Source organism: Colobus angolensis, unplaced genomic scaffold (genome assembly GCF_000951035.1).
Source record: "Colobus angolensis palliatus isolate OR3802 unplaced genomic scaffold, Cang.pa_1.0 Scaffold187, whole genome shotgun sequence".
NCBI lineage: Eukaryota > Metazoa > Chordata > Mammalia > Primates > Cercopithecidae > Colobus > Colobus angolensis.
This window is the reverse complement of record NW_012115010.1, coordinates 1,352,924-1,366,688: the sequence shown is the minus strand read 5'-3', so window position 1 is coordinate 1,366,688 and position 13,765 is coordinate 1,352,924. Positions and strand designations below refer to the sequence as shown.

General features: G+C 50.0%; 1 protein-coding gene across 1 annotated transcript in view; it reads right to left on the bottom strand.

The window, feature by feature from the left end:
- Nucleotides 1-3,729, bottom strand: part of FZD2 (frizzled class receptor 2) — a 12,581-nt gene extending 8,852 nt beyond the window's left edge. Inside the window, exons 1-2 of the mRNA XM_011940171.1 lie at nt 3,643-3,729; nt 609-668 (exon numbers count right to left, since the gene is read on the bottom strand). Coding sequence (XP_011795561.1) covers nt 609-668; nt 3,643-3,729 — 147 coding nt within the window. The remainder of the gene's footprint in view (nt 1-608; nt 669-3,642) is intronic.
- Between the last annotated feature and the right edge of the window lie 10,036 nt (nt 3,730-13,765).

Here is a 13,765-nt window from a genome sequence, read left to right as displayed (position 1 = left end):
AGTAGATAGTGAAAAAGAGGCAGGGATAGAATCCCGAAAAGGAAAAGAAAGTTCACACTGTAAATGTGTAGCAGAGCCGGTAATGGCTTGGTCAACGCAAAATGTTGACAACAATCAATTACAGGAGGTAATATATCCTAAAACGTTAAAATTAGAGAAAAAAGATCCAGAATTAGCAGAGCCATCAGAGTCTAAACTACGATGGCCAACTCCTCTTACAGCAGCTCAGATGCCTGCAATCTTAAAACCTCAAATGCAGGTTAAACAAGTACAAACTCCAAAAGAAGCTCAAATAGAGAAAGATAGAGTCTCTGTCACGGCAATGCCAATCCAAATACAGTGTCCACAATATCAGCAGGTAGATAGTAAGACCCAGCAGCCAGTAGCCTATCAATACTGGCCGCCAGCTGAACTGCAGTATCAGCAGCCCCCAGAAAATCTGTATGGACAGCCAGGAACATTTCCAGTGCCACAGGGCAGGGCGCCATATCCTCAGCCGCCCACCATGAGACTTAATCCTACAGCACTGCCCAGTACACAGGGTAGTGCAATACATAAAATTATTGATGAGGCAAGAAAACAGGGAGATATTGAGGCGTGGCAATTCCCAATAATATTAGAAGCAAGACCACCTGGAGAAGGGCCCCAAGAGGGAGAGCCTCCTGTAGCTGAAGCCAGATATCAGTCCTTTTCTATAAAAATGCTAAAAGAAATGAAAGAAGGAGTAAAACAGTATGGACCCAACTCTCCTTACATGAAAACATTATTAGATTCCATTGCTCATGGATATAGACTCATTCCTTATGATTGGAAGATTCTGGCAAAATCCTCACTTTCACCCTCTCAATTTTTACAATTTAAGACTTGGTGGATTGATGGGGCACAAGTGCAGGTCCAAAGAAATAGGACTGCCAATCCTCCAATTAACATAGATGCAGATCAACTATTAGGAATAGGTCAGAATTGGAGCACTGTTGACCAACAAGCAATAATGCCAAATGAGGCCATTGAGCAAATCAGGGCTACCTGCCTTAGGGCCTGAGAAAATCCAAGACCCAGGAACCGCCTGCCCTTCCTTTAACACAGTAACAGGCTGACCTCTCTTTTCCCCACACATTTGGGCAGTTTTGAGGAGCATGATGCTGGGAGCCTGAGATACCAATTACAGATTGATCATAAGAGACCAGGCAAGAAATAGTGAGGGCAGGAACTGAGATGTGGCCGTGCGGATGATAAGGAGAGAGAGAGAGTAACGGAAGAGATCAACCAAGGCTCTGACCTAGGTGCCCTAATGCCATTAGCCAGGCTGGGAAATGCAGGGAAAGGGTAGATAATGAGTGCAGTCAAGCAAGCCTGGTCCTATGGCACATCCAAGAGAAGGTGTCCAGAAGGCTGGCGAATAATCTAACTCGGTGCTCAGATCAGAACTCTGGGCTAGATTTAGATCTGGCGCCTTTAGCCTATGGCTGATGGTATGAGCATGGCTGAGATCATCTAGGGAAGATGGATTGGGTGTGAAGGCCAAAGCTTTGGGGATGTCAACATTTAAAGGCCCTGAGGCCAATGAGGGAGACTGAGAAGAGGTGTTTGGGCCAGCAGAGATTCTAGCCAACGTGAGGATGTCACAAGGTTTGTTTCTTCTGGGTCTGAGAGCTTCAAGTCAGGTTTTTGTTTGTTTGTTTGTTTTTGTTTATGAGACAGGGTCTTGCTTCATTGCCCAGGCTGGAGTGCAGTGGCTCGATCTCACTCATTGCAACCTCTGCCTCCCTGGTTCAAGGGATTCTCCTTCCTCAGCCTCCCGAGTAGTTGGGATTACAGGCATCCGCCACCATGTCCAGCTAATGTTTGTATTTCAGTAGAGAGGGTTTCACCATGTTGGCCAGGTTGGTCTCGAACTCCTGGCCTCAAGTGATCTGCCCACCTCAGCCTCCCAAAGTGCTGAGATTACAGGTGTGAGCCACCACACATGGCCCAGAATTTTTATTTTTCTTATTTCAGTTGTGAGAATTAAATGAGACAGCGTATGACACTCACTATGACCTGGTGCTAGGCTAAAAGCTTGGTAATAGTAGCTATTTTTCTATCCAATAAATTATTGAGCACCTACCATATGCAAAGCAGATAGTCTGCAGAGACTCAGGCTCCAGCTTCAGGCGTACAGTCTAGGCGGCCACATTCTGCTATCGCTGCCTAAGGAACATTTCTCTTTAGGCTTGGGCTTCTGCTGTGGGCTGGGAGCCTAGGTGTCCCTAGTGCACAGAAGTGCCACTTCTCCCCTAAACCCTGGAGTACCACTGTCAATCATTTCTGCTTACAAATCTGATATCTAGGGCCAGGTGGAGTGGTTCACACCTGTAATCCTAGCACTTTAGGAGGCTAAGGTGGGAGGATTGCTTGACCCAGCCTAGGCAAGATAGCCAGGCCCTATCTCTACAGAAAATTTTAAAATTAGCCTGGTGTGGTAGCATGCACCTGTAGTCGCAGCTACTTAGGAGGCTGAAGTGGGTGGATCACTTGAGCCTAGAAGTTTGAGGCTGCATGAGCTATGATCGCTCCACCGCACTCCAGCCTGGACAACAGAGTAAGAACCCATCTCAAAAACAAAAAAAAATCTGATATCTGGGATAACAGTTGGGTACCTACTGTAAATCTGTTGCAGGATCCATTCCTCCATTCTGTAGGATGGGCTTGGCAACAGCAGAAATCTCAACCTAACAGGAGAGCAGAGAAAATAGCTGTTGGAGTGGAAAGAAACCTGGTCTGGGGCTCCAAATAGCTGGGCTGCAGGCCTGGCTCCAGCTCCACTGGCCCAGTAGCTTAGGCAAGTCACCGTCCCTTCCTTAGCTGCAGCTTTTTCATCTGTAGAAAGGGATCATAAAACGATTTATTGATTTTAACCTTTGAGCCAGATGTAGGAGACTGTGAGAATATGATGCTTGGATCATTGAAACTCTCCTTGCTTCATGCCACTCAAACAAGATGAAAGGCTTGTGTGTCACAGATAAGTGAAATGACAGTCAGCAACATCCAACACACACAGGTGTGCTCAGGAGAGGAGAGCACAGAGAACTTCTCCCCACTAAGGAAACCTGGGGAGATTGCCTAGGGCTCCCACCACCCCAAAAAAATCCTCCTGCCTCTGGCCTTTCACCTTCCTCCGGTCACAGTTTAGGTAATCACACATGTCCAGGTCTCCTTGCACATTTTCCTCTAGAGCCCTTGCTTTCCCAAGAAGCCATCCCCTCCCTCTGTCCTTGAGAGCTCTTCTAAGGGACAATGCCTGGTATGGTGACTCCCGAGGGAATTCCCCCTGCTCCAATAAGCCTGGCAGAGGACAGGTCCCCTCTTTGTTTCCTCAATTCTGGGTCAGTGTTTTTTCCTTTTCAAAGCACTGAGGTCCCTCCACCCTAAAGAGGGAAGGGCTATGTATCTGTTTAGGAGACAGAGAGCAAGGAAGAGGACTTAATTTCAGATACTTTAGGAGCCTCAATGGTTTTATTCTCTAAGCAAAAATGTTCTGCTCTAAACGGGGTGGGTCCCAGATACTTCGGGAAAAACAGGTCTGAGCCTTCAGAGAATCAGTCTCCTTGGCCACCCTCTCCCCTGACCCACACAGTATGCCTCTGCTTTGGGTGAATTTACCTTTCCCCCTCTCTCCCTGAACCTGTCCATCAAGACCTCAAATCCACCTTCAGGTGAGGTATCAAATTCCTTCTCCCTGCACTCCATCCTCTATTTAGATCTCAGGGAAATGACCCTTAGAAATGGGCCACAGACTGGGCACAGTAGCAAACCCAGCATTTTGGAAAGATGAGGCTCCTGGAGCCCAGGAGTTGGAGACCAGCCTAGGCAACATGGCAAAACTGTCTTTACTAAAAATAAAAATAAAAATAATTTAAATAAAAATAGCCTATTCTGGTAGCACATGCCTATGGTCCCAGCTACTCAGGAGACTGAAGTAGAAGGATCACCTGAGTGGAGGCTGCAGTGAGCTGTGATCCTGCTACTACACTCTGGCCTGGGCAACAGGAGTGAGACACTATCTCAAAAAGAAAGAAAAAAAGAGAAGAGAGAAATAAAAGAAGGGGAGACATAGACATAGAGAAGGAGATAAAGAGAAAGAGAGAGAAAGAGGAAGGAAGGAAGGAAGGAAGGAAGGAAGGAAGGAAGGAAGGAAGGAAGGAAGGAAAGGGGAAAATAAAGAAATGAGCCACCAAATAATCAGGAGACCTAGGACTCCTGGAACTCCACTTCCTGACAACTTGTAGGTTCCTTCAGTGCACCCTGCCCCACCCCTGCCAAGTTCCAAGGCTGCCCCAGCTTTGGGGCATAGGAGGAAGGAGACTTAGCAGAACATAGCTGTTACCCCTTTATCTCTCCAATACCCTTCTTCAAGGTCTCTGGCAGGCAAAATGGGCCATAAAAGGATTAAACAGATGTAACAGATGATCTATTAATTAAGGGCCTTAATTGGCCCAAGCCTGGGTTGAGCAAGACCAAGGTGTGGGCTGCTCAGAGCCAACTGGGGAAACGGGATCTAGAAAGCCAGTGCTGGCTTTGGATAGTGAGGTTCTTGGGTGACTCTGCCTTCTAGAACAAGAAATAAATGTCCCTGGGAATGAATGGTTTAGATATTTTGTCTTCCAGAACCTTCTAGAAACTAATGCCAAGGGGAGAGGAATAAGACAGCCTGAATCATAGCTCTGTAGATATGGAGGGGTCCTTGGGGTGATGGATGTGGGGGTGCTCCCTTGGGAGGGAGGAAAAGGCAGGTTGGCTTCCCAGCTTGAGCTCCCCTCCTGCTCCAGCAGAGCCCACTCTTCCACCCTGGCTGCCCCCCCATCTTCTCACTCTGCTCTTTCTTTTCCCCCTTCCTCCTTTTCTACTCCTCCTTCTTCCTCTTGCTTCTCCCAGAATGTCTCTCCTTTCTCTCCAGGCTGGGCCACCTCAACCCCTCCCCTTCCCCTTTCCTGTAACTGAAGCTGTTGTTGGGAGTTGGAGGAGCTGGGCTGGTTTGAAAGGAGGCCCCGCTGCTTTTCAGGGAGGAATTGAAACCGTGGAGCCGGGGGTGAGGGGAGGCAGCAGAGGGGGAGGGGGGTGACTTGAGAAATCAAAGCAGCTTCAACTCCATGTGGGAAACCAACTTTGATTTACTAGCAAGGACCTGGCTCTCCCACTACCCCCACCCTTGCCCACTCCCCCTCCTTCCCTGGACTTTGCTTTGTGGTGATAACTGGCGGATGGGGGGACGAACCCCCTCCCAACCTGGAAGCCTGCTCTTGCCCTGGGAGGACCAGCCTAGAGGAGGAAGGCCTGGGGGACTCTGCTCAGTCAGGCTGCAGATGTGGCTGAAGGGGGCCCAGCATCTCAGGAACTGGGGAAGAGAATGGATACTCCTGGGAAGGAGGAAAGCCTATTGGCCAGGCAGCCTGGCCCAGGCCGACTCAGCCCTGCTGTGGCTTGGGGCGACCCCCTTCCTGAGATGTGGGGCTGAGATGGGGGCACAGAGGGAGAAGGTCGGGGTTTTTTCATTTATCTATGGCCTTCCCCTCAGAACTGGGGGGCTTGGGGGCCAGGGCTGCCTGATAAGAGCCAAGAAAAGAAAATGACTGAGAAGGAGAAAGGAAAATCTATTGTAATAGACTATTTTGTGTTGAAATTCAGTGTGAGCTATGCAGGACATTGGGTTCTGGTAGGGACCTGAGGCCATTTTGGGTGGAAGTGCTACCTTTCTCCTCCCTTCCTCTCTTGTCCCCTTTGTTTCACTTTTCTTCTCCTCTGTCTAATTCTTAAACCCCTCAAGGTTGAAGGGGCTCTCTAACTAAACCCCTGCAATCGAAATAGGATCCCTAAGATCCTAAACCCCGGGGCCAGGGTGGAAATTCAGAACAAAATGAGTCATAACTTCAGGAAATGCTTATTCATGTTGCCGACTGACTCCATTCAGTCCTCCTTGGCAGGGTGGTGAGTTTAAATCCCTGGACTCCTGGGTTCTAGGCAGAGACCCCCTTCTTCTGAGCCTCCATCACAGCAGCATTTTTCAGAGTTCAGCATCCAACTTTCAGGACTAGCTCTTAGGAGAGAAAGGGACTAATTCAGCACAAATCTAACCTTTTCCGAGCTCACAGCAGTGTCTAGGGGACTGCCCCATCACAGCTCCTGTCCAGGGACAAAGTTTCTGAAAGCTGAGTCCACATGCATCAGGATTATGGCAGGAGGGGCAATGGGAACTGGGGTTTGCCTGTTAGGAATATAGATTCCTGGGCCCTGCCCACTTACCCACATATATCATCCCCAAGTGATTCATACGTGCACTCTAAAGCTATCTGCTTTCCAAACCTCCAGACCATTCAATTAACTTTCAGAGCCCTAGTCACTTTTTTTTTTCTCTTCCAGATGAAGTCTTGTTCGGTCACCCAGGCTGGAGTATAGTGGCATGATCACAGCTCGATGCAGCCTCAAGCTCCTGGGCTCAAGAGATCCTCCCACCATTCCCACCTCCTTCCTATACTGCAGAGGTTGGAAGCCAAAAACCTCAGAGGTTGGAAGCCAAAAACTTCGCCTCTCAGCCTCCCTTGCAGCTAGAGCTCTGGATGCAAAATGTGCTTATTTGAGATTTGGAAGGTGGAAGAGAAATGAGGTCATGTTCTTGCTGCCATGGCTATTTCTGCTGATCCCTAGGTGCAGTTACCTTGACTTAGTTCCAGTGGAAGCCTCTTTTTTTTTTTTTGAGACAGAGTTTTGCTCTATCCCCAGGCTGGAATGCAATGGTGTGAACTTGGCTTACTGTAAGTTCCCCCTCCCAGGCTCAAGCGATTCTCAGGTCTCAGCTTTCTGAGTAGCTGGGATTACAGGTGGGCACCATCATACCCAGCTAATTTTTGTATGTTTAGTAGAGACAGGGTTTTGCCATGCTGGCCAGGCTTGTCTCAAACTCCTGGCCCCAAGTGATCTGCCTGCTTCGGCCTCCCAAAGTGCTGGGATTACAGGCATGAGCCACTGCAACCAGTCCCAATGGCAGCCTCTTGATCCCCCTACCTGCTTGTGGCAGAGGTAGCAGCTTCTACTGGAGGGTCATTTCTGTGACTTTGTGATAAAGTCTACTCCTCCAGGTCATCCAAGTTTCACAAACACCTAGTTTCCTGTTGTTTTAGTCTGCTTGGGCTGCCATAACAAAATACTACAGATTGGATGGCTTAAATGACAGAAATTTATTTTCTCATAGTTCTGGAAGCTGGAAGTCTGAGATCGGGATGCCAGCATGGCTGGGTTCTGGTGAAGGCTTCCTTTCTGGCTTGTGTATGGCCACCTTCTCGGTATTCATGTGGCCTATCATTGGTGTGTGTACGTGGTGGGAGAGAGAGATTTCTCTCTGTTCCCCTTGTAAGGCCACCAATCCTATCAGATTAGGGGTGGGGACTCTCCAACCTCGTTTAACATTAATTACCTCCTAAAACCCCTATCTCCAATTACAATCACATTGAGGGTTAGGGCTTTAACACATGAATTTTGCCGGGCCACAGTTTAATTTGGTCTATAGAATCTGTATTGAATCTTTTTTTTTTTGCAGACGGAGTCTTACTCTGTCGCCCAGGTTGAAATGTGCAGAGATATAATCTCGGCTCATGGCAGCCTTGAACCCCCAGGATCAAGCAATCCTCCCATCTTGGCCTCCGGAGTAGCTAGGAGTACAGGTGCACGCCTGGCTAATTTTTTCTATTTTAGGCACCATGTTGCCCAGGCTGGTCTGGAACTCCTGATCTCAAGCGATCCACCCGCCTCGGCCTCCCAGAGTGTTGGCATTACGGGCATGAGCCACTGTACCTGGCCTGAATCTCTTTTTTGATAAAACACCTGAAGCCATTCCACCACTGTAAATCCTTGAAGTCCCCTTCTCTGTGGTGCTTCCCTGAAACCACTCCCATCCTTTCTCTGAATTGATGTTTATCTCATGGCATTTAGCATGTGGCATGTGTTACCTACATATGTCTAACTACTGCCTCCCCACCCCCCAACAAGATAATCTCTTGAGGTCAGAGGCTGTGTCTTAGTTTTTGTGCATACTTTAGTGCCTTGCATATCATAGGCACCCAAGAAAAAATTGTTAAATGAATCAATGCTGTCTGTAAATAGGGCAAGGTCTGAAGAACTCCCTGAGCTGGGTAATCTAGAGACACAAGCATCCTGCCCTGTACAGCAAGCCCAGTTCCCTTTCCATACATTCTGCCCTGCCTCTGAAACCCACACTTAGGGAGGGGAGAATCTCAGCTCTGAGGAGGAAAAATGAGCAAGACAGGTTTCTAGGATCCAGATTTCTAGTCTCCAGTTTTGACAAGTATCTAGTTTCTCAAAGCCACATTTAATTACAAATATGCCCTGCCTCTACAAAAAAAAAAAAAAAAAAATTAGCTGAGCATGGTAATACACACCTGTAATCCCAGCTACTGGGGAGGCTGAGGCAGGAGGACCTCTCGAGCCCAGGAAGTTGAGGCTACAGTGAGCTGTGATTGCAGCACTGCACTCCAGACTGGCTGCCAGAGCAAGATCCTGTCTCAAAACAAAACAAACTAACAAAAACAAACCTATTCTGATCTCCAGTCTGAGAAGGGGTGAAGTGACAAATCTGACGTCATCGTGAGAACCCATGAAGTGGACATAGGACTCCTGAATGCTCGTGTCCTGGTCTTGGTGCTTAATACTTTTCTGACCTTCAGTGAATCTTTTTATTTCTCTGAGTATCAGTTTCTCCATCTGTAGAATGGGCACAATAAGTCTGTCCTGTTCCCTCTGAAGTGAGTACTAAATGAGAAACTGGATTTGTAGGGACAGTTGCTTTGGGAAAGGAAGCCCAGATGGTACATGCTGCTCTGTAACCCGGAAGCAGAATATTAGCCAGAGATCAGCCTGGGAGCCTGGACACAGGTACCTAGGGCAGACCTAGTCACAAGGCAGCATGCTGGGCAGACCCACTGTCCTGGACTGGGACTCAATGGATTCAGTTCTGCTTCCTCTCTGTATTCCTTGAGATAGGTCACTCTCCCTTTCTGAAGCTCCGACTCTTCATTGATAAGATAGGGACACTAATCTTCTCTTGAAGGGTGGGGAAGATAAGATGAAGCGGTAAGTGACTTCACATAGTGGACACTCAATGTAAGCCTTTAGTGTTGGTTTTTCCTGCTCTCCCTAGATCAGGCAGAGGCAGCTGAAGAAGGAAGTTTTCCGGGGAGTTGGGGCAGGTGTCAGACTTCTAAGACCCTGGGGGTTGGTTGCTTTCTCCCGTGACTGGATCACTGATTAATCCTTGAGGAATCTCAAGGCCTAAGGGTTGGTACTCTAGAGGGACAAATATGTGAATACTGGTTAAAGTAAGGAAAAAAATCTACAAGGGACTTCAGTTTTGGGGACAGATTGATACAGCCTCTTTGGAGCTGGGGCTGACCCAGTCACTGTGCAAGCATCTGGTTGTGTATACCTTAGTGCCCCCTCCAAACTCTTCCAAACATCTCTAAGGGCCCCAAAAGGGTAGAAACAACTCTTCAGAAGTGAAGAAAGAGATCAGGGCCTCAGCTCTCCATAGCTCCTTTCAGGCCCCTTGAGAGGAGCCTGGATGTTGGGGCGGCTTGTAGGGGGGGATTCCAATGATGGAACCGGGAAAGACAGTTCCTACCTTGTGGATGGGGGTCCCTAGGAAGGGAAGAAAAACACTTCCCTCCTCTCCCCGGGAAGCTTTCCTTCCCTGCAGCTGGTGCCCCAAGGATCCCCGCCCCCCTATCCCAGGCCCTTCCCTTAGAGAGAGCCTGCTGAGCCTGGAATGAGAAGAATCTGAACTACAAACAGACCTCCCAGAGGCACCCCCAACTCTTCTCTAACCACTCCTAGCCAGCAAAAGGCTGGCTTCCTGGAGCGGAGGCAGGACTGGGGTTTGGGCCTTGGAGAAGGGGCCTAGGTGGGGGTGGTGGGGGGATATTTTTTTCTGGAGAGAGAGGGGAGAGAAAGGTTGAGGGCAAGATAGGGACCAGGTCATACAAGAACCATTTTCCAGGCAGGGCACGGTGGCTCAGCACTTTGGGAGGCTGAGGTGAGCAGATCACTTGAGGTCAGGAGTTTGAGACCAGCCTGGCCAACATGGTGAAACCCCATCTCTACTAAAAATACAAAATTAGCCGGGCGTGGTGACAGACACCTGTAATTCCAGCTGTTTGGGAAGCTGAGGCACAAGAATCACTTAAACCCAGGAAACAGAAGTTGCAGTGAGCCAAGATCGCGCCACTGCACTCCAGCCTGGGCGACAGAGCAAGACTCCACCTAAAAAAGAAAGAAAAAAAAAAAAGAACCATTTTCCAAACCAAAAATCATCAGAACCAGCAACATGGCCCTTGCAGGGGCCATGAAATTGGGGGTGTGAAATTAAGCCTGCCCCAGAATGATCCAAGCTGTGAGGTCTGTACCCCGAGAGTGACAAGCAATTGCCCAAACCCAAATACAACCTAGGAAGACCGAAAGAGCCTGTCAGCACCCCTGCCCCCGCCCCCAGCCCCTTGGCCTCTCTCTCTTCCTGTCTGAAACATTGAGTTGAGGTGGCCTCCAGGGGACACGCTCTCCCAGCCCTGTCTGGGCTGCATAACTGAGTCTGAGAAGACTGTGAATGGGCTTTGTGGAATTGGGGGCAGGGGTTGGAAGCAGAGGGAAGAAGGAGAGACCAGCCAAAAGGACAGATGGCACAGAGCCAGAGGAGCCCCTCATGCCCGCCACACTTCCCCAGACCCTGGCCTTCTGCCCACTGTCCCTCTAGCATCCCTCGTCTCACCTGGACCCAGTCTGGGGCTTTGATGTGAGTCAGCCAGGGCTGTCAGTGCCCAGGGATGCCAGGCAGTGTACCAGTGGGGGAACCCTGGGAAGGGGACCAGGGAGGAGAGGCTGCTGGAGCTGGAAGCTGCCTCAGGCAAGATGACCTCTTTGCAGGGGCCTCTCTCTCCAGCTTGTATAACACAACTCCTGCCAAGGGTGGTATAGAAAGGCACAGAGCCCACAGCGGGCTGGGGAAGGCCGCTGAAAAGGCAGCTTAAGGGCTTCCTGCTGGGTGAGATGGATTAGGGGCCTGTGGGGAGGGAGACTAGCAGTGAGAAAGGCACCGGCCCAGCGCCAGAGCCCCTTGGCCAAGACCCTCTGGGAGGAGGCGGCCCTGAGTGTCTGGCAGGAGGCAGTCAGATCAGTATCCTCCACCTGGCTGAGGGGCTGGGAGGATGGGGACCCAGCCAGGGCAACACACAGGGATGGGGAACTAGACCCCAAGGCCCCCAAAATAGAGGGGGGAAGGAACAGAGGAGACATTTCTTGATGAACAAGTGGACTTCTAGCAGGAAAAGGGAGGAGGGAAAGAACTGACTTGCCCAGCAATCCTACCCGTGTCGCCCCGTTGCCTCTCAGAGTGAAGGAGTCATCCCAGAGGTTTTCTGCTTGGAGGGGAGGTGACAACCCTTCCTATCCTCCAGCCAGCCCTCTACTTCTCAAGGACCCCGACGTGGAGCTGAGAGAAGGGGCCCCACATGGTCCTAAAGTTTCCACACAAGCTGATTTAGGAGAAGAGCCCAGGTGGCCACTAACACAAGCTGTGCTACTGAGAAACCCTGGGTGATACCTTGGACGGTGACAGTCTCTGGCTGGTTTTGCTCTGGCCTTAGGCTCCATTTGTTTAGTCCGTGAGATGAGATCTCCGAGGCCACACCATGGAGTGGGATGAGCATTGGCGGAGGTGTCAGGGGATCTGACTTAAGCTCTTGGAATCTTGGGTTTTTTCACCAAATATAGAAAAGAAGAGTCTGTTCCATTGATTAGATAGTGTATCATTAAGAGATGACACGTGGCCCAGTGCCGTGGCTCGCGCCTGTAATCTCAGCATTTTGGGAGGCTGAGGAGGGCAGATCACTGAAGGTCAGGAGTTCAAGACCAGCTTGGCCAACATGGTGAAAGCACGTCTCCACTAAAAATACAAAAATTAGCTGGGAGTGGTGGCGGGCGGTAGTCCTAGCTACTCAGGAAGCTGAGACAGGAGAATCACTTGAACCCAGGAGACGGAGTTCGAAGTGAGCCGAGATTGTGCCAGTGCACTCCAGCCTGGGCGACAAAGTGAGATTCTGTCTCAAAAAAAAAAAAAAAAGAAAAGAAAAGAAAAGAAAACGAAAAAAGAGACACATGCATTGTAGAAATTGCAAAGTGTGATATGGACATGAGGTATCCTTATCCCCAAAGTGCTTGTGTATGTGTATCTATCCTTTTGATAGATGTTCCAGGGGAGGGGAGGGGACACACTGAGAACCAGGGACTGCCATACAGGATGCTTTGCATCTTTCCAGATCTTCACAAGGATTTCGAGAGGATGATATTGTCCCCATTTTACAGATGAGAAAACTGAGGCTCAATAGCTGATATAATTTACCCAAGTTTATAGAGAAGCTCATAAAAGGGGGCATCTGAATTAGAAAGCAAGATTCTCAGGTCTCTAACAGGTTATGCGGCCCCAGGGTCTGGAAGCATTATTTGTAGGTCTGTCTCTATGTTTAGAGCAAAGATTTCCCCAAAGGCTTGAGTCCTTCCTCTCCCTCTGGTTAGGCTGTTAGGAACTAGGCTTGGATTCACAAGATCCATCTCCCCAGAGTACAAAGGGTTAGGGAGGGTTTGCAAAGTGGGTGAGAAAGTCTGAAATGGGCCCAGATGACCAGATAAGACAAATGTCGCCACTGGGGACATTCTCTGGGGAGAAGGGGCTCAAGGGATGGGTACTTCAGCCTCAGGGCATCCCTGGATCAGAGCTGCCCTGTCTCCCATCTCAGCGGGGCCAGCCCCCTTCTTTGTGCTCGTTTTTTTCCCACAGTCCAGCAAGGGGGGTACTGGGATCCCAGGCCCACCCCCTCCTGCTGGGCAGCACCCCATCAACCCCCACATAAAAAGCTTGAGAGTGGAGAAGGAGGGGGGCATTTTCACTCTGAGGAGGCCTCGGCACCCTTCTCCCTTTCTGGGGAACAAGAAACTTGCTGATGGCTTGGGCCCCTTCCCCAGCCCCTGGCCCCAGCCCTGGCTCCCCCAGACAAAAAGCTGCTTTACATGAGAAGAGCGGGCTGGCCTGGCCTTACCCGGGCACTCAAAGAGGCGGTAGCCCCTGACAGCCGCGAGACTGCCCCTTCCCCCACGCCAAGGACTCGTTTAGTTACAATTAGCAATTCTTTGCATATCCCCCCACGGGGCTGAGAGGGACGCTCGCTCGCCCTCACCTCCCAAACCCAGCCTTCAACCTTCCAAAGCCTCCCAGCCAGTGGTCCCATCACTCTCCTCCCTCCTCTCTCCTCCCTCCTCCCCATTCTCCTCCTCGCTGCCCCACCCCCAGCCTGCAGACTAGCTCATCGGCCTCCTGAGTTCTCCAAAGAGGGAGGTACCCAGAGGGGCCAAATCTAGGGTGCTCAGGGTCAGGGTGGGGGTGACCCCCTCCTCAATCCACACTGCCCCTTCCCTTGTCCCTTCCCACTTGCCATCCCCTCTCCAAATCAAGCATAGCTTTTGGATCACTGGGAGGGGAAAGATAGAGGGAAAAGACATTTTAAGAAAGAGACCTGGGGCTCACGCCTGTAATCCCAGCACTTTGGGAAGCCAAGGCTGGTGGATCATGAGGTCAGGAGTTCAAGACCAGCCTGACCAATATGGTGAAACCCCGTCTCTACTAAAAATACAAAAATTAGCCAGGTGCGGTGGCAGGTGCCTGTAATCTCAGCTA